The 23,990-nt window shown below is 39.9% G+C and overlaps 1 protein-coding gene across 1 annotated transcript in view; it reads left to right on the top strand.

Moving 5' to 3' along the window:
• Window positions 1–23,990, top strand: part of ITGA11 (integrin subunit alpha 11) — a 1,670,941-nt gene that overhangs the window by 766,094 nt on the left and 880,857 nt on the right. Inside the window, exons 8-9 of the mRNA XM_044077667.1 lie at window positions 8,944–9,088; window positions 12,270–12,435. Coding sequence (XP_043933602.1) covers window positions 8,944–9,088; window positions 12,270–12,435 — 311 coding nt within the window. The remainder of the gene's footprint in view (window positions 1–8,943; window positions 9,089–12,269; window positions 12,436–23,990) is intronic.

The raw sequence follows: 23,990 nt of genomic DNA, 5'->3' as shown, positions 1-23,990 counted from the left end.
CTTGCTGTGAGGCGGCAATGCTAACCGTTGCACCACCGTGACCGCCTTCCTACTATTAAGTGATAACCTTGCAAAATTTCAAGCCCCCATATACCCTGAGAACACTGCTGCCTACACAGAACTATTCACAGAAACGCTATACAAGCATGTTAATATCTGCCTAGAAGCAGTTGTACCTACCATAAAGAAGTACAGAACTAACTCAAAAAACAAGCCACCCTGGTGGAATCACAACATCAAAAGGCTGTATAACAGAATGAAGAAAATCATGACAAGAATTAGGAGGTGTAGCACCCAGCAGGTTAAAAGCACTCCCATTAAACTAAACAAACACCTTAGAGACAAATAAAGTCTACAAAAGCCAAATCTGAGCTAAATTTGGTCTTCCAGGCCACTGACAGCCACAAGGCATTTGTTAGCTATGTCTGCAACCTCAAAGGAAATACACACTTCTGGCCAGAGCTCATTATTAATGGAGTCAGCTATACTGATCCTGAAGATATAGCAAACCTACTTGCTGACAAGTTCATCTCCAACTTTACCCCTTTTTCCTCCTCAACCTTCCCTCAAGAAATATTATCGAATATAACTACCGCTACTATCACTAAGGAACAGGTCCTTAATTCTCTTTCTAAGGACAAGAACACTGCATCATTGGGCCCAGACAATATACCCAGGATGCCTTCTAACTAACATGAAACATGACCTATCAGGCCCCCTGGAGTTGCTATTTAACTGTAGCTTCCAAAAAGGCTTCAAGCTTCACGAATGGAAAACAGCAACAGTAATCCCTCTGCAGAAAGTGAGCCATCTACAGACCGTGGAAACTACAGACCCATAAGTCTCACTAGTCTCATATGCAAAGCCATAGAAAAAATTATCTTGAAAATGATAATGACATAGGAAACCTCAAGACATTGAACCCAATCCAACTGGGTTTTGTCAAGGGCAGGTCATGCCTACTTATCCTGGTGAACTTCTTTGAGAATGTCATCAAAGCAATGGATGAGGGAAAAACAGTTCACGCTGCCTACCTTGGCCTGGCCAAGGCATTTGACACAATACCTGTTAATGCACCATTGACAAACTCAAGAGCTCAGGTATAAGCCGTTATGTCACCCAGTGGTCTGCCTCTACAAAGAAGCCATTCACAAGTGGAGTTCATCAGGGATCAGTCCTGGGACTGCTTCTTTTTGGCATTTACCTCTCTGAAATCAAGGCCAATGTCAATGGATCTGTGACTGACTAATTTTGCAGATGTTTGCAAATTAGGAACAGCCATAGAATCCACCACTGATGCAAATGTTCTTCAGAAAGGGCTGACACAGACAAATAACTGGTATATGAGCCATGGATTAAAACTAAATGCCAAGAAATGCATAATAGTATCCTTCAGGAAGTCATCCACCCCTGCTACCTAACACATTGACAACACACCCCTAACAGTTGACCCCGTAGTCAGGGACTTGAGGACACACATAGAAAGTAATCTAGCCTTTGACCATCATGTGTCTTCAGTAGTGAGAAAACCATTCTATGTTGTGCAACTTATAAACAAAGATATGGCATCTAGGTCCAAGGAAGACATTGTTCCACTGTATTCAGCATTCATCAGACCTATCATTGAGTACAATGCCCCTTTGGTATGTACCTATGGAGGCACATCCGACAATTTGGAATGTCCACAGAGGTTTCTCACTAAAACAATACAGGGTGTAAGTAACATGTATACAGGGTGTAAGTGACATGTCTTATGCAGACCACCTCAAGGCCCTATCCTTCTGTTCTGTCTCCTACAGGCTGTTGAATGGAGATCTATGCCTGGCCTACAAGGCATTGTCAGACCCTACTCAGTTGGACATCCTGCATATCTACAAAACAAACAGCACCAGAATTACCTATTCTAAAGAATTAAACATTGCCAGTGATATACATTGGACCTGCTGGAGAGATAGGTATGTATCCCAGAGACGGCCTCTTCTCTGGAACAGGCTCTCCATCCATATGAAGCAGAGTTTCTCCCTAACCCAATTCAAGTGCAACTTGGACAATTGGATGAGGACCAGGAAATTGATCCCTGGTTTGGCATCTGTCTCTAATGGGCACAGCCAGCCTGTAAATAGTTCATCTCCCAAGCCCCTGCTTGTAAATATTTCATCCCCCAAGCCCTTGCTTACACTTATCAAGGGTATGAAAACTTGTCAAAGATTTTGAATGTATGAATCAACTTTTATGGGTGTTTTATTGATGACATAGTTACCCGGGGTGATAGACTTCCCAATAGGTATTATAATACATGTCTTGGTACTGAGTTTTAAGCCATGGCTTTGGCACCAAATATTTGTCTGTATTACACCTTCCTGAGGGGTGTTCTTATGCTGGGGGGATTCAGTGACTGATCCCAGTTTGCAGTAATCTGTGAAAGTGGTCAGTCGAAGGTCTTTGACATTAGCTTTGACATCTGAAAAGTAGATGCCAAAGAGGAGTGGGCCCAGCTCAGAGCCCAGGAGACTCCAGTGGTAACTGGCCTCGTTGTGGAGGTGGCCACACCAATTCTACCTTCCTGGGTCCTTTTATTGAGCCAGCTAGCTATCCAGCATGTTATAAAGGGGTTTATAACATGCTGGTATTACAGAGAAGCTCTCTCAATTGGAAATTAATCCCTGCATTACCAGATGGGTAGCCAGCTGGCTCACCAAAAGGGACACATACTGTAAAAGTGGGTGACTTCACTTCTAGCAAAAGACCACTCACCAGTGGCATACCACAGCTTTCTATGCTGAGCCCCTTACTGTTCAGAATTTATTTCTCAGAAGTCCAGGCGAACATGGATGGCCTGTGGCTGACCAAGTTTGCTGACAATTGCAAATAGGGAGCAATCACTGACTCTTCCAGTGATGTTAATATACTGCAGACAGGGTTAACACAGACAAATGATTGGTGCCAAAGGCACAGATTAAAGCTAAATGCAGAAAAATACATTATTATTTTCTTTGGGAAAGCTGACATCCTAGCTAATTACATTATAGATAGCCCCTCCCTAAGTGTAGACCCAGTGGTACACGATCTGGGTACTCATGTTGATAGCAACCTGAACTTTGACTAATATCTATCCACAATAGTAAGGAAATTCTTCTGTGTGACACATCTTATAAGTAAGGGTACCACATCTAGATCTAAGGATGTTATTATTCCATTATACTTGGCCATCATCAGACCAATAATTGAGTACAGTGCTCCCTAATGCATGTACCTCAGCAGACACTTGCAACAACTGGAGAGACCACAGAGTTTTCTCACCAAGAAATTACAGATTATACAAAAACAAGTCTTAAGCAGAAAGACTGAAAGCTGTGTCACTGTATTTCACCTCGTACAAGTTGCTAAGGGTGACCTGTGCCTGGCTTACAGGGCAGTCTCTGACCCAGCCCTGATGGAAATGCTACACATTCATAAATTAAACTGCATTAGGGTCACTCGCTCCAAGGATAATAACCTAGCTTCTGACATGAGGAGGTCATGCTGGAGAGATAGATACATCTCCCAGACACTGCTACATTTCTGGAACAAGCTTCTAATTCATGTGAAACAGAGTGCTCCCCTTTTCAAATGCAACCTAAATGGATGGGTGACTGCAAATTCACTCCTGGGGTGGTACCCATATCCATACTGGGCAGAGGAAATCATTATTAACTAACATAGACTCTTACCTCTGCAAACTTCAGTCAACTATCTACCGACAATTGGGGCAACTTGGGATAAATATGGCTAAGCTTATAAGGGCTCTAGGGCTGTTAGCCTAGTAACCCTCTATATACCTAAGAACCTATACCATTTCCATATGTTTGTTGACAATGCCCAAGTGGGGTATTGTATCAAATACTTTAACCAGATCTAGATAGGCAGTGTACACCATTTTGCCCTCATCCATTGCCTTAGTAACCTTTTCAAAGAAGTCCACTAGATTCAGTAAGCAAGATCTTCCTTTGTCAAAGCCAAAATGGGATGAATTCAGTGTCTGGGGGTCTCCTATATCCTTGTTGATAATTTCCATAGGCCAGTAGTTTCCAGGTTCTGTTGAAGGTCCTCCCTTATGAAGGGGATGACAGTGTCAGTCCTCCATTCACATGACACAAAGCCTATTTTAAGATTATAGTTAAATAATGACTCCAGGAGTCCTGATAAGTCATACTTTAGATTACTCAGGAGGCATCCTGGGATGTTTTGTGGGCCCACTGAGGCTGTGTTCTTGGCTTTAGTGAGTGCAGCCAGTACATGCTCCCTAGTTAAAGTTGGAGGGATTATGTTTGAGGGTATTTTTGATTTGATGGTTGGGGATTAGAGGGGGGTCAAAGTTGGAACTGAATCTGTCCGTTAACAGATTTGCTATATTGCCAGGCTCAGTGAATGTATCACAATTAACCTCTAGTTCAGCACATTGCTGTCTGCTGCCCTTGAGATTTCTGACATAGCTGTAGAAGGCCTTATGGTTATCTTTCACCTGGGAGGCTATCTTAACCTCAGAGTTGGCTTTGCTTGACCTAATTAACCCCCTTAGTTGCCCATTTACTTTGATGAGAGAGTTTCTATCTTTATGAGATTTAACCTTCCTGGTTTTTGACATATATTTTCTTTTATTGTATATCCTGTTTAATATGGGATGCCACCATGGTGTCTTGTTTCTAGGGCTAGTCCTGGGCTTGATTCTGGTAGGTACAGCAGCCTCTATGCAGCAATTGACATAGTTGCACAGAGTTTCTCTGAGCAATTCAGCATAGGCTGCTGTGTTCTCAGGGTTTGGAGGCACTGAATTTTGACAATCCGTCACTTAATGAAAGGTAATTTGCCTTGGAATACTTCCCAACTGTAACTGGTTTTAATGAGATCATGGGGTTGATTTTGATTTTGCAGGAGACAGCTTTATAGTCGGACCTTACCAGGGAGGATGAGACACTGGGGGAAGAGTGCAGCCTTCTCCCATATTTGAAAGCATGAGATCCAATATATTGGAGCCTCTAGTGGGCATATTTACTGTTTGGTCAAGGGTGTTTGTATTTGTGAAGTCCAAGAATGTCTGTGCCTGTAGATTCTAGGCTGTGTAGGATTTGCAGTCTATAGTGAAGTAATTCAAGTCTCCCGTGAGTTCATAAGTTCATAGGTTGGTACTAGGCTATCAGCCCTACAAGCCTAGCCATAACAATTCCCTGGCTATTTCTTCCCACAGTATTTACTTCCCTGGACCCCTGTCTAGCAGGGTGACTGACATGATCCCTGCGGTGAATTTCCTATCTCCCAGCCAATCATCAAGGTTCCTTTGAAGAGGGCCAAAGAGGCGCTCTGCTTGACATGTATGGGCAGTCTGTTCCAGAGTCTGAGGAGTCTCTGGGTCAGGAACCTATCCCTCCAGCATGTTTTGTTCATTGTGACAACAAGGTTTAGATCCCTGGAGCATGTGTCTCTGAGGGATTGGGATTTCTTTAAGTGTAGCATGTCCAACAGCTCTGGGTTTGACATGGCCTTGTATGTTAAGCAGAGATGAACTCTGAGTAGACGATATGTGACAGAGTATAGGTGGAGTTTTTTTAGATGGTCAGCGTAGGGCATCTGCTTTAGGCCTGAGATTCTTTTAGTGAGGTATTTCTAAGGCCTTTTCAGTTGTTGCAGATGTCTTGAGAGGTGCATACCAAACGAGGTGTTGTATTCTATAATGGGTCTAATGAGGGATGAGTACAGTCGGACAATGACCTCCTTTTTTCTGGATGAAAAGCCCTTAGTGATGAGGTGTGCCACACAGAAGGATTTCCTGACTCTTGTGGCAATGTGGTTATCGAAGGTGAGACCACTGTCCACCTGTGCCCCTAAATCTCTTATCACAATTTCGGTGTTTAGTGTACTGCCACCTATGTGGTAATTCATGGGTACATGTTTTTTTTCCCAAAGAGGATAACTATATGTTTCTTGGCATTGAACTTGAGCCCATGGCTCTGGCACCAAGCATCTGTTTCTGTAAGGCTGTTTTGTAGAATAGTAGAATAGAATGAGTAGGGTGTTAGGTTGGATGGTAAGTATCTCTAGTAGATCCAAGTATGCATTTTGAGCTTCTTGGGACATAGAGGGTGACCTACAGCTGCCTAGGATGTGGTACGGGATTTTGTCTTTGGTGATCTGCATGCAGAGGAACTTCAGCGCATCATCCTGTTTGGCAACCCTCGAGGTGTGTTTGTTATTGACGTATACTGAGACACCTCTTCCTTTAGCCTTTGTCTGTGCAGCTACTGGTCTAAAAGTGTGGAAGGCACTGAAACCTTGCACTGCTGGTGTAGTCGCTGCTGCTTTAAAACCTATGAACACAAGATTATTGTTTTCAACCGTTGGCTTAGTTTCTGGTGTCATTCAAAAGGGGCACAATATATATCAGCCTAGGAGGAGACAAATGACAGTCCTAATTGCTTTACCAGCAATGGCCTGCAGCTCTTCTCACAAGGTTTTTGTATATTGGCTAAATCCTTGTCCACTTCAATAGCATCCTTTTTAGGCAGTGCAAGTTTTCTAAAGCTTTCAACATAACAAAAAATAATCCAGATCACATTAAGGTATTGCTGCTCATTGCTAGAAATCTTAACAAAAACTTCCACTCCCTACAAACACACTTTACCCTGGAAAAATCAATATATGCATCATCACAGAGACCCAGTTTAAGACCAGTGAAAGAACTCTATCTGTACAGGATTTCATTACCTTTCACACATTCAGACTCACTGCATTAGGCAAAGGCACTAAAGCCAGCAATATCAATGTAGTCTTAATAAAGCATTTCAGCTCGAGACTAAATAGACAAGATAATGATCTGGAACTCCTCCATGTCTAACATACTATTAACAATATCCCTCATCTTATCATAGATAACTATAGGATCCCTTCCATGTCGTCCTTGGCCCACAGCTCCTACCTAGCAAGTATAGAGACGTTATGTATTACAACATACACTATTCTCCTATGAGACTTCAAGTAAACCCCCATAAACTGGGAGACTTCTGTATGCCCAAAAATGTCTGGAATTCTTCAGTGCAAACTCCATGGACCAGTTAGTCCACACCCCAAACAGAGTAAAAAAAAAAACAATCCTGGATTTAGTCCTTACTAATATGGGGCAGCTTTGCTCCCCACCAATTGTAACTTCCTTCCTGGTCGATTAAGACCACAAATCAGTCACATTCATCATAAGACTGAAACCTGAAGCAAATTCAAATACCTTGGTATTCAGAGATTACGCACATGCTAATCTACTAAAACTGAGAGATGACCTAGCTGAATTCAAAAGCCCCTTCCATCTTGACAGCCCCACTGCTTCTCCAAAATACTTTACTGCCAAATTATGTGCACATGTAAATAGATGAATAATATAAATACACAGTGTAATAAGGAAAAAAAAACTTGTTGCATGCAAAAATAAATTTAACTCTGAAGATGCCAAAAATGTTTTTGTTAAACTTAATAAGGAATTCCAGACCATTCTCCAATTAACCAAAGCCAGGTATGATGTAAACATAGCAACCCAGGTGATGAATAACCATGTTAAAAACCTCAGAATCACTGCCTAGCACTGAGCAGTGCTAATAGTAAATTACATCACATTCTCAGACCCAGAGGACATTGCTGATCTACTAGCTGACAAATTTAACTCAAACTTTACCCCCTCTTCATTATTTTCAAATCACATGATTGCACCTACCCTCCACACACATTCAGATCTCCCAAGTATAAGACCTTAAGGCACAATCTAAGGCCCAGAACACTACTTCTGTAGGTCTGGACAGCATACCAGGCTGCCTACTTGTCAGCATGAAACATGACTTATCATATCCCCAAAAGATGCTATTCAATATCACTCTCAAAACATGTTCTTTGCCAGATGTACGGAGGGCAGCAACACTCATTCCCTTGTGCAAAACTGGGGATTCAATGGACATGGTTAATTACAGACCCATAAGCCTGATAAGCCTCATCTGTAATGCTATGGAAAGGATCATTATTAAATTAATAAATAAGGATATAGGTAACCTACAGACTCTCAACTCAAGCTAGTTCGGATTCATCAAAGGTGGATCCTGCCTACTTAACCAGGTTAACTTCTTTGAAAAAGTCAGAAACACTGCATATCTAGACCTTGCAAATCTGTTCAACCTAATCTTATACTTGAATATTCCAGATAAATTCCCTGAGCTAAATGTAACTTGATAGATAGCAAACTGGCTCACAATTGAACCCAGGAAATAAAGGTAGGTAGCTTTACCTCCACCAAAAGACATGTCACTAAAGATGTACCCCAGGGTTCAACCCTTGGACCACTCTTCTTTGGCCTTTACTTCTTGGAGGTAAAAGCTAATGTTAAGAGTTTGTGGCTGACCAGGTTTGTAGATGGCTGCAAACTTGGTACCATCATAAACTCTGAGGACACCATGATTTTCCAAGAGGGCCTATCCCAAACGAATAGCTGGTGTCAAAACTATGACTACAACTACATGCCAAGAAATGCATAATTATATCCTTTGGCAAGCATGATGTCCCTTGTAACTAGATACCAGTCCATGCTGCTGTATCATGTCTGAATCACATTATATCACCATCAGTCTATCAGATACTGTGACACTGTCTAAACAGCACGAAAAACAATATCCTTTATGAATCCCAGACAATTAAATTCTGGAATACCACTTACAAGTCTTGTCTCAACATTGTGGAAGACATTTTTTTTTTTTCTGAGGAGATAATCATTAGTTCTAATAAACTTAGCAAATTCTGATAAACATACATTTCTTTTTGCATTTTTCATGAACAATGGAGAACTATAACAGCTTTGAAAAGAAAAAATACAGAGAAATAACTTTTGCTTCAGTGAATGCTTGTTTGTTTATTTCCTTATTTATATGAATCTTTCTGTAGATCTGTGGCGTTTAAAAGAGGTGGAAGGAAAGGAGTTAAAAAAGTAATGATTGTCATAACTGATGGGGAATCTCATGACAACAAAAACTTAAAGAAAGTAATTGGAGCCAGTGAAAAGGATAACATCACTCGATATGCTGTTGCTGTGAGTACACAGATACACAGATATTTTTTATGTTGCTCTGAGACTTCATTCTGAGGTAAATGTCAATATAATATTGACATATGCCACTGGTGTCTTAGCTTTTAAAATAACCTTCTAGCTTTCTCTGAGTAAAGTGTAAAATATTCAAAAACATCTGGAAACATGGTTTGAAGTCTGTTGATAAATGTATCTTTGTCAGGGCGCAGTACTATATTTGTTGCATGTTCGTTTTAGTGGCTGCAAAATTAAAATTAGATTTTAGTTCATCACTTTTTAATTTTTAAAGCACAGCATATGACTGAGCCAGCAAAAATTAAAAGTTTTGTTTACTTTTCAAAAACTTTTAATTTTAGTGATACATTAATATCATATTTAAATGGCTTTACAGACTATACATCATTTATAAAGTTTATGCATTTATAACCTAGAATGGGTAGTTCATTTGTTTAATCTGCATGGTCTTTAACTAAAAATTGCTGTTATAAAAGTATCTCCTTATGGAAAATTAACTTCAAAGCCCAGATGGGAAAACATTCTTTTGTGAAATATTTCTTAACAAAGACTTAGACATCTTAATATTTTCCAAAATGGCTGAAATTGTCAAATGTCTGTGATTCAATGTCTTAAAAAAATAATATGCATTTATTGAACAACTGAATAGGATGAGTTAGTCAGCATCATACATATGTACGTATATATATATTGGGTTTTCAAAATTCTTCAATTTGTTTTAAATAGGAGGGTTGAACAATGGGAATGTGGTAAGATATGTTTTCATTTCATGTTGGTATTGTTTGGAACATGATCAGTGTTAGTCACTTCATGTAGTTCAGACTTATGAAGACATTATTCATAGACCTAACAATCATTGTGGTGTCATAAATTAGGATTATTGGAGAACATTAAGTTTTTTTTTTCTGATTTCTTATGGAATGTTATTAAGCTTGTTGGGGCTATTTTAGCAAATGCTGAAGTTGGACACCACATAGTAGGCATTGTTTCTTACTTGAAATATGTTCTTTAGTGAGGGACAACAGCTTTCACTTTCACTTTATTTTTCAGTTTGTAATCCAGGGTAGAACTCTGATCTCAAAGGACTGTTTTCACGTTCAGCCTGGGAGCATAGAAAATAAGGAAGTTGATTAAAAAGAAAGAAAAGCAAATGTTTAAAAGGTACAACAGCATTCACATCAGATCTAACATTAAGTGGGAGTACAACAAAATATAAAGTTGTATAAATGTAGGAAATTAAACATATACTTTCAAAGAAAAAATCGGTATAAGGTTGAGAACATGGAACAGATTATGGTTAAGAAACCAAGCTGACATAATGTCAGACAGGAGTTAGGAGAAAGTCATTAGAGCAAATGGATGATTCACAATCTTCACATTCAGAACATGTAGAGGTTGTGAATCAGAGGAATAGTCTTTTGTGACTAAGGATACTTGAATAGAAGTGAAAGAAGGTGGGGTGCAGGTTTTCAAGTAACTCTTCCTGTTGTGTAGCTTTTACAAGCAGTGTCACTAGTTATAACTTGTCCAGGTTTATGTCTAAAAGATTAGTAGGAGGTGATTTATTTTAGGTATATATATATATATATATATATATATATATATATATATATATATATGTGTGTGTGTATGTGTGTGTGTGTTTGTGTGTATGTGTATGTGTGTGTGTGTGTGTGTGTGTGTGTGTGTGTGTGTGTGTGTGTGTGTGATTTCAGTGTGTTTCACTGTACATTTGATGCATCAGATTTTTAGTTCAGAGGATTGTTTTGTTGAATTGCTGGTTCAATTCAGGATGCCAACATTTGTTTTGCAAGATCATTAAAAAGTTGAGAGACACATAGGTGAGAGTTGACAAATAAGATGAAGAGGGCAGTATTGATCCTTGATGGACTTCTTTATTGAGGGAGACTATTGTTGAGTTTGCATTATTTATTCTTGCATATACAAACAAAAAAATACTCGTCTGTTTATAAGTGGTTTAAAAGTTAGTGAGTTTAACATGGAGGCATATCTGCAAGTTTCTGGTAGCCAGTTTATTTTATCTATTTTTATATAGCTGTGTTCCTTGTTTGTCAAGTGAATATATCTGAGAAATTAAATTTCAGTTGACTTTACAGTAGTTGTGCTTTTTGGTGTGTATGAACATACATTTGGAACCTGGTGTTTAACAGTTAGATTGATGGAGAGGAGCTGATTGCAAAAGAGCATGAAAAGGTTGTGCAGGTGTTTGTAATACATGAACAGGATTACTAGGCACACAGAGAGAGAGAGAGAGAGAGAGAGAGAGAAAGAGAGGGCACTGGCAACAGCAAGCAATGTTGGGGTGCATCTCATAGGCAAAAAATACAGAAGCAAACTATTAATGCTTCTACTTCTGTGGATTCCTGGTATGCCAGACCTAAAGATTATGTGCACAGAATCTCCTAAAACTTCTAGAAGGAGTCCAGACGAAAGTCAACAGAAAGATTATGGGATAAAGGTGAAAGTATAGATCAGGGATTAGAAGAGTTTGTCCCTTTTTCAGTACAGACCAAAAAGGGGAGGCACTATAGATGTAAAGGTATCTCCTTGAACAAAAAGGACAGGTAGTGTGACAGAAATTTAAAGGGGTCATCCTGAACAGTACAAACATGGAAGAAGGAGGAAGAGTCCACTCAGAAGACTGCAGGGGGTAACTACTTGCAGGACCTCTAAATATACGTCACCACAGTGAGGAGTCTTGTCCCATCAACAGGACTAGTGCAGTGAGAGGAGAAGGTGAAACCCACAGTGCATTCAAGATGGTATGGCACAGCTGAGAAAGGGGAAGGCGGAAGAGGGAAGGTAGGAACATACTGCAGGGGCACACTAGAGAGGTTTATTGCCTTTCTTTCAAGAAGAAAATGAAAAGGAATATAATGTGGGAAATGAAGAGAGAAAAAAGTTAAGTCTGCATGTACCAACCAGACAAATTACTGCACAATGCATTGTTCATTACTATTTCTACATATGTGTATAAACTGAGACACTATACTGCGGTATTTTTATTCCATTCGAATTTATGTATCAATCCTGTTTTTTTGAAAGTGCTAAAATACTCGATGATGAATCACAGCTGTAATAAGTACTTTAAAGCTTTTCATGCAAATAACTTGTGATTTTTATTACATATTTTCCATTTACAATGTAGGTTCTTGGATCTTACAACAGAAGAGGAATAAATCCAGAAGCATTTTTAAATGAAATAAGGTTCATAGCCAGTGATCCAGATGAAAAGCATTTTTTCAAAGTTACTGATGAAGCAGCCCTCAAGGACATTGTTGACGCTCTAGGCGAAAGGATATTTAGTTTGGAAGGTGGGTGAACATCACTTATTATATTATTAAACTGCTAAAATGAAGCTGTGAAGTACTGTTGCTGGCCAACTGAAAAGCTGTGGCTTACATTGCTCATACTTGGCAGGCATGGTGAAGACTTTTTAACACAGTAAGTGCTGAGCTGTGCTGCTGATCCCACGGTTTTGTTTGAGAATTAGTTACTGACTTAATGAATTGCCTAAAATGTATATGTAACTATAACTCAAAAAATACTACTATTGTTCAGAACACAACAAAAATCTTCATTTAGAATTTTAAGCATGACTGAAGTTTTCAAAGTTTAGAAATTAATCTATTTAATGTTGTTGTGTCTTTTGGCTTTTCCCGGTTAGGGGTCACTCCGGTCCGCTAATGATTGGTAGTTGATTTTTACGTGCCGAGTTACCAGCCCTGATGCACAACCTTCAATGAAGGTACGCCCATTCACGCATATCCCCACGCAGAAGATGTTCTAGCTGAGAATCGAACTGGACAGCGTCTTACTGTGAGGTGACAACGCTACCGCAGCACCACCACCGCGGATCCCTTATGACCATAATTCTGTATAAACAGACAGAGATAACTAGTCGTGATATACCATTAAGTTGCAATGTAATACTTTCCTTTCTGTACAGTCGTACATTTTAACATAATATCACCAAAGCTGTAACTTCTGCATTATAATCTGTGGCCACCAGCTACCATCTTACTTGCCAAAAATGCTACCAAACAGTACTAAGAACAGAGCCAAGTGGGAGACTTTCATGGCATGTTATTAGAGGGCACAATTGGTACTGTAGAGGAAGTATCAATTTGTCACTGCACGTCAGTGGTACAAGTGCTTTATTGTTGTTGTTGCTGTTGTGTGCAAGTATCAATAATCATTTAAACAGCCATGATTAACATCATAGTGACTTAAGACTGCCTTCAGAGTGTGTGTGTTAGAAAGGATAGGAAAGAGCTATTGGCCAAACTGCCAAATGTATTTTTTTTATCTTAGGTTTCCATTATGTTTGAAGGGTGCCACTTAGGGAATTGCTGAGGGTGCCTCTTGCCCCATATGCAGCTCTGACTTCCACCACCCTGTTAAAAATCAGACAGGCTGTACAGTACCCTGTCTGATATGCACAATTTGTCAAAACATTTAAAAGCATACACAGAAGTATGCTGAGAATCGAAGATGCTCTAGCTGAGAATCGAACTGGACAGCGTCTTACTGTGAGGTGACAACGCTACCGCAGCACCACCACCGTGGATCCCTTATGACCATAATTCTGTATAAACAGACAGAGATAACTAGTCATGATATACCATTAAGCTGCAGTGTAATACTTTCCTTTCTGTACAGTAGTACATTTCAACATAATATCACCAAAGCTGTAACTTCTGCATTATAATCTGTGGCCATCAGCTACCATCTTACTTGCCAAAAATGCTACCAAACAGTACTAAGAACAGAGCCAAGTGGGAGACTTCCATGGCATGTTATTAGAGGGCACAATTGGTACTGTAGAGGAAGTATCAATTTGTCACTGCACGTCAGTGGTACAAGTGCTTTATTGTTGTTGCTGTTGTGTGCAAGTATCAATAATCATTTAAACAGCTATGATTAACATCATAGTGACTTAAGACTGCCTTCAGAGTGTGTGTGTTAAAAATGATAGGAAAGAGCTATTGGCCAAACTGCCAAATGTTTTTTTTTTTATCTTAGGTTTCCATTATGTCTGAAGGGTGCCACTTAGGGAATTGCTGAGGGTGCCTCTTGCCCCATATGCAGCTCTGACTTCCACCACCCTGTTAAAAATCAGACAGGCTTAACAGTACCCTGTCTGATATGCACAATTTGTCAAAACATTTAAAAGCATACACAGAAGTATGGAATGAATACCTTGGGACAGAAGTGGGGAGATACTCTGAGAGAGAGAGAGAGAGCGAGAGAGAGGTAGGAAGGAGAGAGGGAACTGGCTGCTGTTAGAATGGATATAACACAAGGATCTGCTGGGTTATCTCCTGGAGTCCTCAAAAATCCTTATGCAAGGGAACAGGTAAGTGGGAAAATTCTGCTGAGCTACAGGCCCTTTAGACAGCCATGGCAGGAAAAGCATGGAAACAGAGTAGACGGCTGGGAGTGTTCATGGAGAATAATAATTTCCATGACAGCAGTCAACATGGGTTTATGAACAAAAGGCATGCACAGATTCCCCAAAGCAGTTTTATGATTAGTATACAGATAAACTTGACTGGGAAATACCTGCAGACATTGCCTGCTTTGATTTTAGCAAGGCCTTTTCCTCAGTCCCACACAGGCAACTAATCAGAAGACTTGTTGGGTAAGGCCAAGTCTGATTAATGTCTTATGTGTGAATGAAATGTAACCCGTAAACATCAACTCACTGAGTTACAGCTCATCTATTTTACCATTTTCCAACTGTGTTTTAATTGTTTTCCCATGGTTTGGTGAAACATAGTGTTTGTTTGTGTGTGTGTGTGTGGGGGGGTGTATGTGTGTTTGTTTCAAAAAGAGGTGTGGGGGCCCAACATCCCTCACAAGGGGGCATTGGATGTTTTAGCATCAATGTGATTAGTGGACAACTAGTAATTTGACTAGTTAGTTATTTATGGGGTTTTAGTTAAGAGTTAGAACTTTGTAGGAAGAGCCTGATGTATAGCTGTAAACCTATCAGCACAAAAAATCTGGACAAAGGCAAAAATAATGGGAGGACAAAGCCCCAAAATTAGGTCCACATTTTAAATATTACTCTTAAAAACTTAGAAAGTTGCTAGAATGAAAGGTGTTGTGCTACCATGCATTTTCTGCAGGATATGAAGTCTGAAACTCAAATGTTTGTCATTACTTAGTGAATTCAGTCCTCACTGATTTGCCGCAAAAATCCCAAAAATCACAAATTTTATGAGGAGCAAACCAAAAATATGAGGTAAAAATCTAGACATTCTGCAAAAATCTGGACAGTTGAGAGATATGGCCTGATGAACCAGTCTGCAGCATAATTGTATGGCAGGACAACTGGTGCTGATGGATGCAGAAATGAAGAAAGTGACAAGTGGGGTATCACAGTCCTGCATCCAGTACTCTTTAAGATGTTTGTCCACGGCATATCTATGGGAATAGAGAACAGGATCAACCACTCTTCTGATGAAACAAAGATAGATGCAGCACTTGAGGTTGGGGAAAAAATTTAGGGAATGATTTGAAAACAGGTAGGTAGGAAAGTCATAGTTGAGTTTCAGTGCAGACAAATGCAATGTTCTGCAATGCTGATGTAAAGTATTAGCTGGGGAACCTGGGAGTGATGTTAATAGCAAAGAGTAGGAAAAAGACCTGTGGGTATCGCTCACACCTGGAATGGACCACTAAGAATGGATTGGGAGGACGATGGCAAACTGAAAGTTGAGGTACATTTTTATGGATTTCAGAAGAAAAGAGCTAATGGTTCCACAACTTATGGCCATGGTCAGACCACACCATGAATATTTTGTTCCATTCTGCAGGCCATACAAAAAAATGGATACCAGTTTAGTGGAATAAGTCCAAATAAATATCCCAGAATGATTTATGAGGCGGGAGGGGGGGAGAATATTTCCAAAGACCACTGGATCTACAAATCTTCTCACTAGGTACCAGAAGATATAGAAAAGTCATGGTACTGGTGACATGATCATGTCAGGGAGATGTGATGGCATCATCTTGAAGAGGAATAACAGAGGGATAAGGAGGGGGCACAGGCAGCACACTGTGAGATCAAATAATTGCGTGATTTCCAAAAGTGTGTCTTTATAGAGGGAGTTCTGGACCACTGGAATAGATTACTTAAATGGGTAATGGAGTGGGAATCCATAGAAACATTCAAGACAACATGGAACATGTGGGAAACATGTGCGGGGAGTGGGGGGGGTAGAGGAAATTTAGAATGCTGAATGCAGTTAAAGGGTAGACTACCAAGGCTTGTTTTCCCGTTCTGTCATCAAATTAATGTATTCTGTTGTAATATTGCTGTCAGGTATCTGTTATCGCCTCATATACAAGAAGAAATCTTTGTCATTGCTATCCCTCCCCAAGAGATCCTAATGTAGTGTTACTCACTAAGAAAATTCCATATTGTATTAACTAGTAGTCACAGTACCTGTAGAATGACAAAAACTTGAAGGTAGTTTTCACTACAGACAAATCAGTGCAAAATATTACATTGTGCCCATACAACACATGAAATGTCTCTGTGAGGTCAGTGACTATGGCTCTGACCATTAAATGGCATAGTTAGCTAAGTATACCACTTTTACCTGATAATATAAATGTGGAAATTCCATAAGCAGTGAGTCATTGTTTGGGTGTTGACAGAAGGCATTCAGAAAGGCTAAAAGGGAAGAGTAAAAAGACAATGCTTTGAAGCAAAAATTTCATTCCCATATATCCCAAAATTCTTATAACTTCCTGGCTTTAAAGGGCTATTCTTCATGAAGTGGCAGTATAAACCAGCAAAAATGATAACAAAAACAGCACTTTAGGAACCCTGAAAATATCCAGGTCCTCAAATAGACTATGGTTACTCCTAATTTCCACTTCCCTGTCTACCCTCTTGCAATGGTTTTATAGGGAAAAATTGCAGATGTAACAGCAAGTTGTTATTAATAATTACGTATTGCAGATACATTTATTTATTTATTTATTTATTTTATTTTACATTTGTTTACCGGCAATGTCCAACTGGGTCAAAGGCCCATTTAAAAGGGATGCCCAGGGAGTAAAGCTCCACTGAACAAAATTTACAGAAATGAAATAAAGTTTAACAGTAGTCAAAAGTAAAAACATTTTTAACAACAAATTATGTAAAAAAGGAGTATATAACAAATAATATAATACACAGTGTACAATTCAGAATACATAATGCATAGAATGCAATTCAAGTATAAGAGATGGCATTCAAGTATAAGAAAAGCCATTAATAAATCCTGAAAAAGAAATAGTAACATGAACTATAGATTTAAGGAAAGAGAGTTTAATGATATGAGTGACAGGGAAGTGAAGAAATAGATTGATGGTGGATCAGGATAAAAGTATAGGAGAGAAACTGAATAGAGTTAGATAGACAGTCAAAATAAGAAAGTCTTAGAGGTATAGAGACATATGTCAGCCTGGTATGGTACAAGAGCAAAGCCAGTTGTTGGTTAGGTGTTTCTTTAGGAGTTGTTTGAATTTGGAAGTGCTAGAAGTATTTAGTATCGCTTGTGCCCTATTCATCAAACATCTTCATCACAGCTACACATAATGCTGTCATTAACATTGCATTTGAAAAACAAAAAGGTAGTACACTGGGGACCCTATCAGTAGCTGGGTACGTAGTTTTACTTAAGGATCCTTGTTTCTCCTGCATAAGGTCAGACAGTGGTAAAACAATAAAAGACACTGTTGAAGGAATTACTGTGAATCATCTGATGAAGTTTTAAATTGTTGAAACAAAAGAGCTAATGAGTTCATTAAAATTATTTGCTGTAATTCTGCCCGTAGTGTATTGTATTGACTTTGGACTCATGACACTTGAACTGGTTTATCATTGAAATGGTCATTAAAGTTGTATTATGAGAAGAAAATGTAAAAAATAGTATGTGTTTATCCATCATCAAAGAGCAGCTATAGAAAGTTTGCACTAATGACAGCAGTTGTATATTCCTTTATGGATGATATTTTGAAATCACTGCATGATTTAATCACCAAAACTATTAATCAAATTACACTGATGGCAAGGGTATTTCACAAAGATTCTTAAAAGAAAAATAACTACAATGAATAATTAAAGAATCTACTTGGAGCAATAGTTGAAATGTTTTATGTATAAAGACTAAATCTATAAAAGCTTCATATAAACTGTTACCACCCTTATTTGGACATGATCATATCATAGTATCCTGCAATACAGAAGGTAAACAGCTTCCCTCCTCTTGTAAATGAGTCTTACAAAACAGAGATCAGTTGATAGTGAAAATGTATTTCCCCAAGGTAGTCTCTGCCTTGTCACAGTGAAACTGGATGGATTATTTCAGGGAACATAATAGAGATGTTATTTGGAAATTATCTAAAAATAAAATATTATCTTGTAAAATTACCAGCAGACAAAAATTAGAGAATAAGAAAAAAGGCCTTAAATTGAAAAAAGGCCACTAAAAGGTCAATAAAGCTAAAGAATAAAGAATGCAAGAAATGGATCATGTAAAGTAGCTAAGAAATGCTGCATTGTTTTATGCAAGCAAGTTAAATGTGAAATAAGAAAAGAAGTAAAATAAAACACAACCCATCAAGAATCATCACCAAAATCTACCTCTTTTTTCCTCATTTTCTACATGGGATGTGGTATCATGTCAACTGTCACTATCTTTCTCAATTCTTTTTCATTGGTCATGGCTGCCTGTCACAGGTCTTCTCTCATGCAGTCTGTCCCTCTCGTTGCTTAACACCCTTGTTTCCTCTTACTTTATTCCTGTCTCACTCAAATCTTGTTCACTAGATTAGCTTCTGCTTTCCTTCACATGTGCACGAATGTAAAGGACACGTGTTCAACCCCATTCATTTTGGTCTGGTCTCCTTGTGATGGAGCATAAAATGAGATGAAGGAATGCATAACAAGATACATACTGAAATATAAGTGCAGAAAGTCATGTGAATAAAAATACAAACACAAAGATTGCATGACTTAAATCAATAGTTTGTTAGCTTGCTTATTGTAACTAAATAAATACTGAACATATATTGTATGAGCTAATTTAAAGTCTATCTTTATTGGAGCTTTGCATATTTTTCTCTAAGCTGTTACCGTTTAATCTCATAAGGCCATTACTGGAATAGTATGCTAGAAAAGAAGAACTTACTTATAATTTGCAGTGGCACTTTGAAACAAATTGTCTGGTAGGCTTTTGGGGTCTTTCAAATTGTTTGATTTTTAGTGAGATATATCTCAAAAGGGGTGCTCAACTCGATAACTGGCCTGATCAATGATGCATTTAAAGCTATGTTAAGATATGCCAAATGTATTGAATGGCCACCCTCTAAAGCCTTTGTAACCTTGCTCTTTGGTGGCCAACTCCAGTTTCTTGCAGCCAAGGTAGCTTCAGAAGGCTTCCTATGCAATTGATTATGGAAGTGGCAGCCCAAGGTCTCACAGGTGAAGTGTCAATATCACCACTGACCTACCCAGTACAGCCATAAAACCTACAACACACCTTGTGACTCTCATGCTATTGATACTCTACTAACCAGTCCACAGGGCTACTTCACTAAAGCCAAAAGATGGGTATAATACCTATAGAACCCAACCATACTCTCCTTCCTGACTGATGTGGGAGCAGGATTACTGCATTATATCCAGCACCCTCAGAGTGTCATGTGCATACTCAACTGTATATGCCCACTGAAAGTTACTGATACCATCAAAAATGTATACCTACTGTGCACAATGACTGTAAAAATATATAACCCCCTGATTGCTAAAGGCTGCTCAACCAAACAAAAATATGCTTGTTTTCTAAATATTGTGCAGAATGATGATGTCTCATTGTGATGGAAAGGGAAAATTATCGTCAACTTGTTAGTCTTAAATACACTATTATATCCCCCTCACACAAACACATGAAAGCATAAACCATAGCAATAGACATTTTACATGGATTTCAACAAATACAATATGCTTTATTATATTGCTTCTGCCACAGCACATCATTGACCTTTTATTATGATTTATTTATTTTATGTTACATTTGTTTACCGGAAAAGTCCGACTGGGCATGGATCCCATTTTCAGTGGAGGCCCGGGAGAAAAGCTCCACAAAGGTTAGTACAACAAATGCAGTAAATACAATACATGATAATAAAGCACAGTACAGAGTCAAAACATAAAAAAGGTACAGTGTAAAGGCTAAGAAATAAGCAAAACATTTAAATATATTATAAGGAGCACAGTGTGCTACAATAAACAATATAATGTAATGTTGTCCTATTTCACCTTCATTCTTACAATGATGGGGTTCAGAACCCATCCTCAGGTCTGACTCGGCCCAGTACTTAGCTGAAAGTCTCAAACCTCGCTCGTGGCAAGAAGGTATCCCACAATGCAGTGGTGCAATTCCACAGATCTCATTTGCCACTTTATGAGGTTAGATGTGCTCATCTTGGCCGTGGCTAAATTCTGAAATATTTTTTCTATTACCTTTGTCTAAACTTGTTACATTTGCATATATTTAGCTTTTAGTCATATTAAATTTAGCTCATGTCTCCTTGCTGCTCTTTGTTAAATAGTGATTGTTTTTTCCCCTTTGCACGGCTTTTGCCATCACTTTCTAGCCCCCTTTGGTATTCCGTGTAGTGGTTATTGTTCATTTGTTAGTCTCCTTATAGCTCATTTAAGTTAGAGAGCTATTTGCCCATTTAAGTTAGAGGGCTTGTACTGTTCTAATGTTTTGTCTGGAATATAGAACTGTTTGAGTTAGAGGTTCTATTTTTCTTCCCCCTGGTTGTCTCTCCTTGTGTTGCCCTGTAATAACCTTTGGTGTAGCTTTAGCATATTAATCTTAGTTAAAAGAACTTTCTAGCTGTTGTTTTTGCTGTCACCTTTAGGGTCTTAACTTGAAAATGTCCAAAGACCAAAAAGAGAAAGAACATAAGCCTTTAGGCTTTAAGAAATGTCAAAAGTGCTTGCAAAAAATGTCCATCACAGATGGACGTGTTATTTGTGTTTATTGTCTTGGTGCCATTCATCTCCAAGAAGACTGCACCTTTTGTCATTCATTAAGTGCTAGAGTTCTTCAGGAAAGGAGAAACAAGTTGATTCTAAAAGGGCTATTAAAGCCTTCTTTTGAGGAAGCCATTCATAGTTCTTCTTCCTCTTCCTCATCTCCTTCCTCAAAAAAGGATACATCAGCTCAGTCGGAGCCGCCAGTCAAACTTCTTAAAATTTCAAAGGCCACTACTTCCTCGGCTCCACAGTCATTGGAGCCGTCGGAAGTCTTTTTGGTTGACAGGCCTGGTACTTTAGCTCCAAAGCCTTCAGAGCCACAAGATACCTCCCCTCAGAGCCAGTCCATTGATATTTTGCCAGTTTCTCCAACGCTGAGATCACCAATCCTTCATAGATCTCGCTCTCCTTCCATATCTTCCGGGTCTGCCAGAAGTTTATCTGATGATGATGTGGAACAGGTGAAGTGCAGACTCCTGAAGTCGCCGGCGCTGACTAAATTATTCTTGGCTCCCACCCATTTGGTCTCAGAGCCTACTGTATCCACTGTTGTTCCTCCTCCAAGCCAAGCTGGTCCTTCAGAGCCGGAGTGCTTGGTACTGTCTACTGTGAACCCGTCAGTTCCGGGACCTCCTTTAGTGTTCACATAGCCGACATCTGCTCTGACTCTCTCGGCTCCGTCTGAAGAGTCTGGGAGCCGGGGTTCCCTGATCAGCCCTGAGGGGAATTCTCGGCTCTGATCTTCTTCGATGCCAAGTCTACCCCTCGGAGCATCTGCCTGGGTTAGCATGGCTCCCACATCAGCCTCAGGTCTGATCTTGTTAGCTCCGTTGCCTTTGTCTGTCTCTTCGGTGCTGGGGGAGTCTTCAGAGCCCACGAGATCCACCTTTGAGCTGATGAGGTGTGTGTTGTCTACCAATTCAGCACCACAGAGGGATACCAGTACTCATCCCCCTAAGGCACCGGCTACTGTCTCGGCATCACCCATTCCACAGGTCAGCAGAAATCCAGAGCCACAGGATCCTCCAATGGTCGAATCCCTCTCCTCTGAGGCCTCCCCAGAATATATTTCTGAGGAGCCACCTCAGAAGAGACCTGCAAGAGGAAACATGTTAACTCCCCTGACAAGTCCATCACGTCAGGCACTGACCTCGATGAGTCAGAAGGGTCCCCACGGGCATCCTCTGATGATATCTCATTTGAAGATATTCTAGAGATCCTCAAGCAAAGAGGCAGCTGGCAGGCCACCACCCCTTCTGACGAGGAGTCAGTGTACCTGAAGGCTTTTGGGTCTCAACCTTCAGCTTCCTGGGTGTCTCATCGAAAGATGGGGGAGTCACCTGACACTATGGAACCAGTCCCTCGGAGGCCAAACAAATTTTTGACAGCTCCTTTGGGCAAGGATTTTCTAATTAAGGGGGTACCTGTAGATGCTATAGTGGTGGCAGCAGCCACCAAGAAGGAACTTGCAGAGACTTCCTCATCTGTTCATCCTCCGAATAAAGACTCTCAAATGATGGACAGATACGGGAAGCATGTCTTTTCTTCAGCGACTTTCTCACTGCTATCGCTGAACTATTTATCCCACTTTACAAGGCTACAAAGAGATCTACTGAAAGAGCTAGGAGATACTCTACAAGGTTCATTAGCTGCCGGTGTGAATGAGAAGGTCTCCTCCCAGCTATCCACCTTAAATTCCACTGTCAACTCCTCCATGAGGCTCATATCCTACACAGCAGATGGAGCAAGCAGGGCAGCGGGTTCTGGAGTTTTCTTTAGGAGACACTCCTGGATGTGTTTGTGCAATTTTGCAGAGCCTTTTAAGTCTACCTTTACTAATGCCCCTTTTGATGGTTCCTCACTCTTTGGAGCCAAAGTAAAAGACACTTTAACCCGGTGAAACAGGAAGGGAAAACTCTCTCTGCAATTGGAGTACATTTTTCTGTACCTTCAAGACCTTATCCCAAAGGCCAGAAGAGCGGAAAGATGTGGTTCAAAAGATCCCAGAGATTTTTCCAGGGCACATGGGGTGATACCTTCCCCAGGGGCAGAGGGGTAGGTAATAATGGTAGATGACACCCCAGATGCAGAGGGGGACTGCGAAACCAGGGTGACCATGATTCCTTTTGAGGACGCCCTTATCAGCGCTCCTGAAAGAAGGCCCAACTGCGCTACTCTGGAGGCAATCAGGGGAAGTCTATCAATGTACCCAGAAGCCTGGCAAATATTACAAACAACAATTGGGTACTAAATATAATATCCAGAGGATACTCCATCCATTTTTACAACCCTGTCATACAGACCAAAACAATCCCAGATGTTCCACCCAATCTAAGGGAACAAGCAACTATAGAGATTCAAAAGTTGCTCCACAAAAGAGTCATCCAAGAAGTCCCCGCAGACCTAATAGGATTCGGAACTTACTCAAGATTCTTTTTGGTGCCAAAAAGAACAGGGGACTGGAGTCCCATATTTGACCTAAGCATGTTAAATGAATCTGTCAAGAAGTCAAAATTCCGAATGGTGACACTGCAGTCTATACTTCCCTTTTTAGGGAAAGATGATTGGATGTGCTTGATAGACCTTCAAGAAGCTTACTACTGCATACAAATGGACAGGACATCAAGAAGGTACTTACACTTCTGGCTGGGAGCCAGCCATTACCAGTTCAGAGCTCTGCCCTTTGGTGTCACTACAGCCCCCAGAGTGTTCACCAAATGTATGGCAGTAGTCATGGCTCACCTGAGACATCTAGGATTCTGTGTGTTTCCCTATCTAGGCGACTGTCTCCTATCTGCCACCACCAAGCATCTACTA

Source organism: Protopterus annectens, chromosome 7.part0 (genome assembly GCF_019279795.1).
Source record: "Protopterus annectens isolate FY-2018-M chromosome 7.part0, PAN1.0, whole genome shotgun sequence".
NCBI classification, from domain to species: Eukaryota; Metazoa; Chordata; order Ceratodontiformes; family Protopteridae; genus Protopterus; species Protopterus annectens.
Note: the sequence above shows the minus strand (reverse complement) of the source record. Positions and strands in the feature narration are given on the sequence as shown.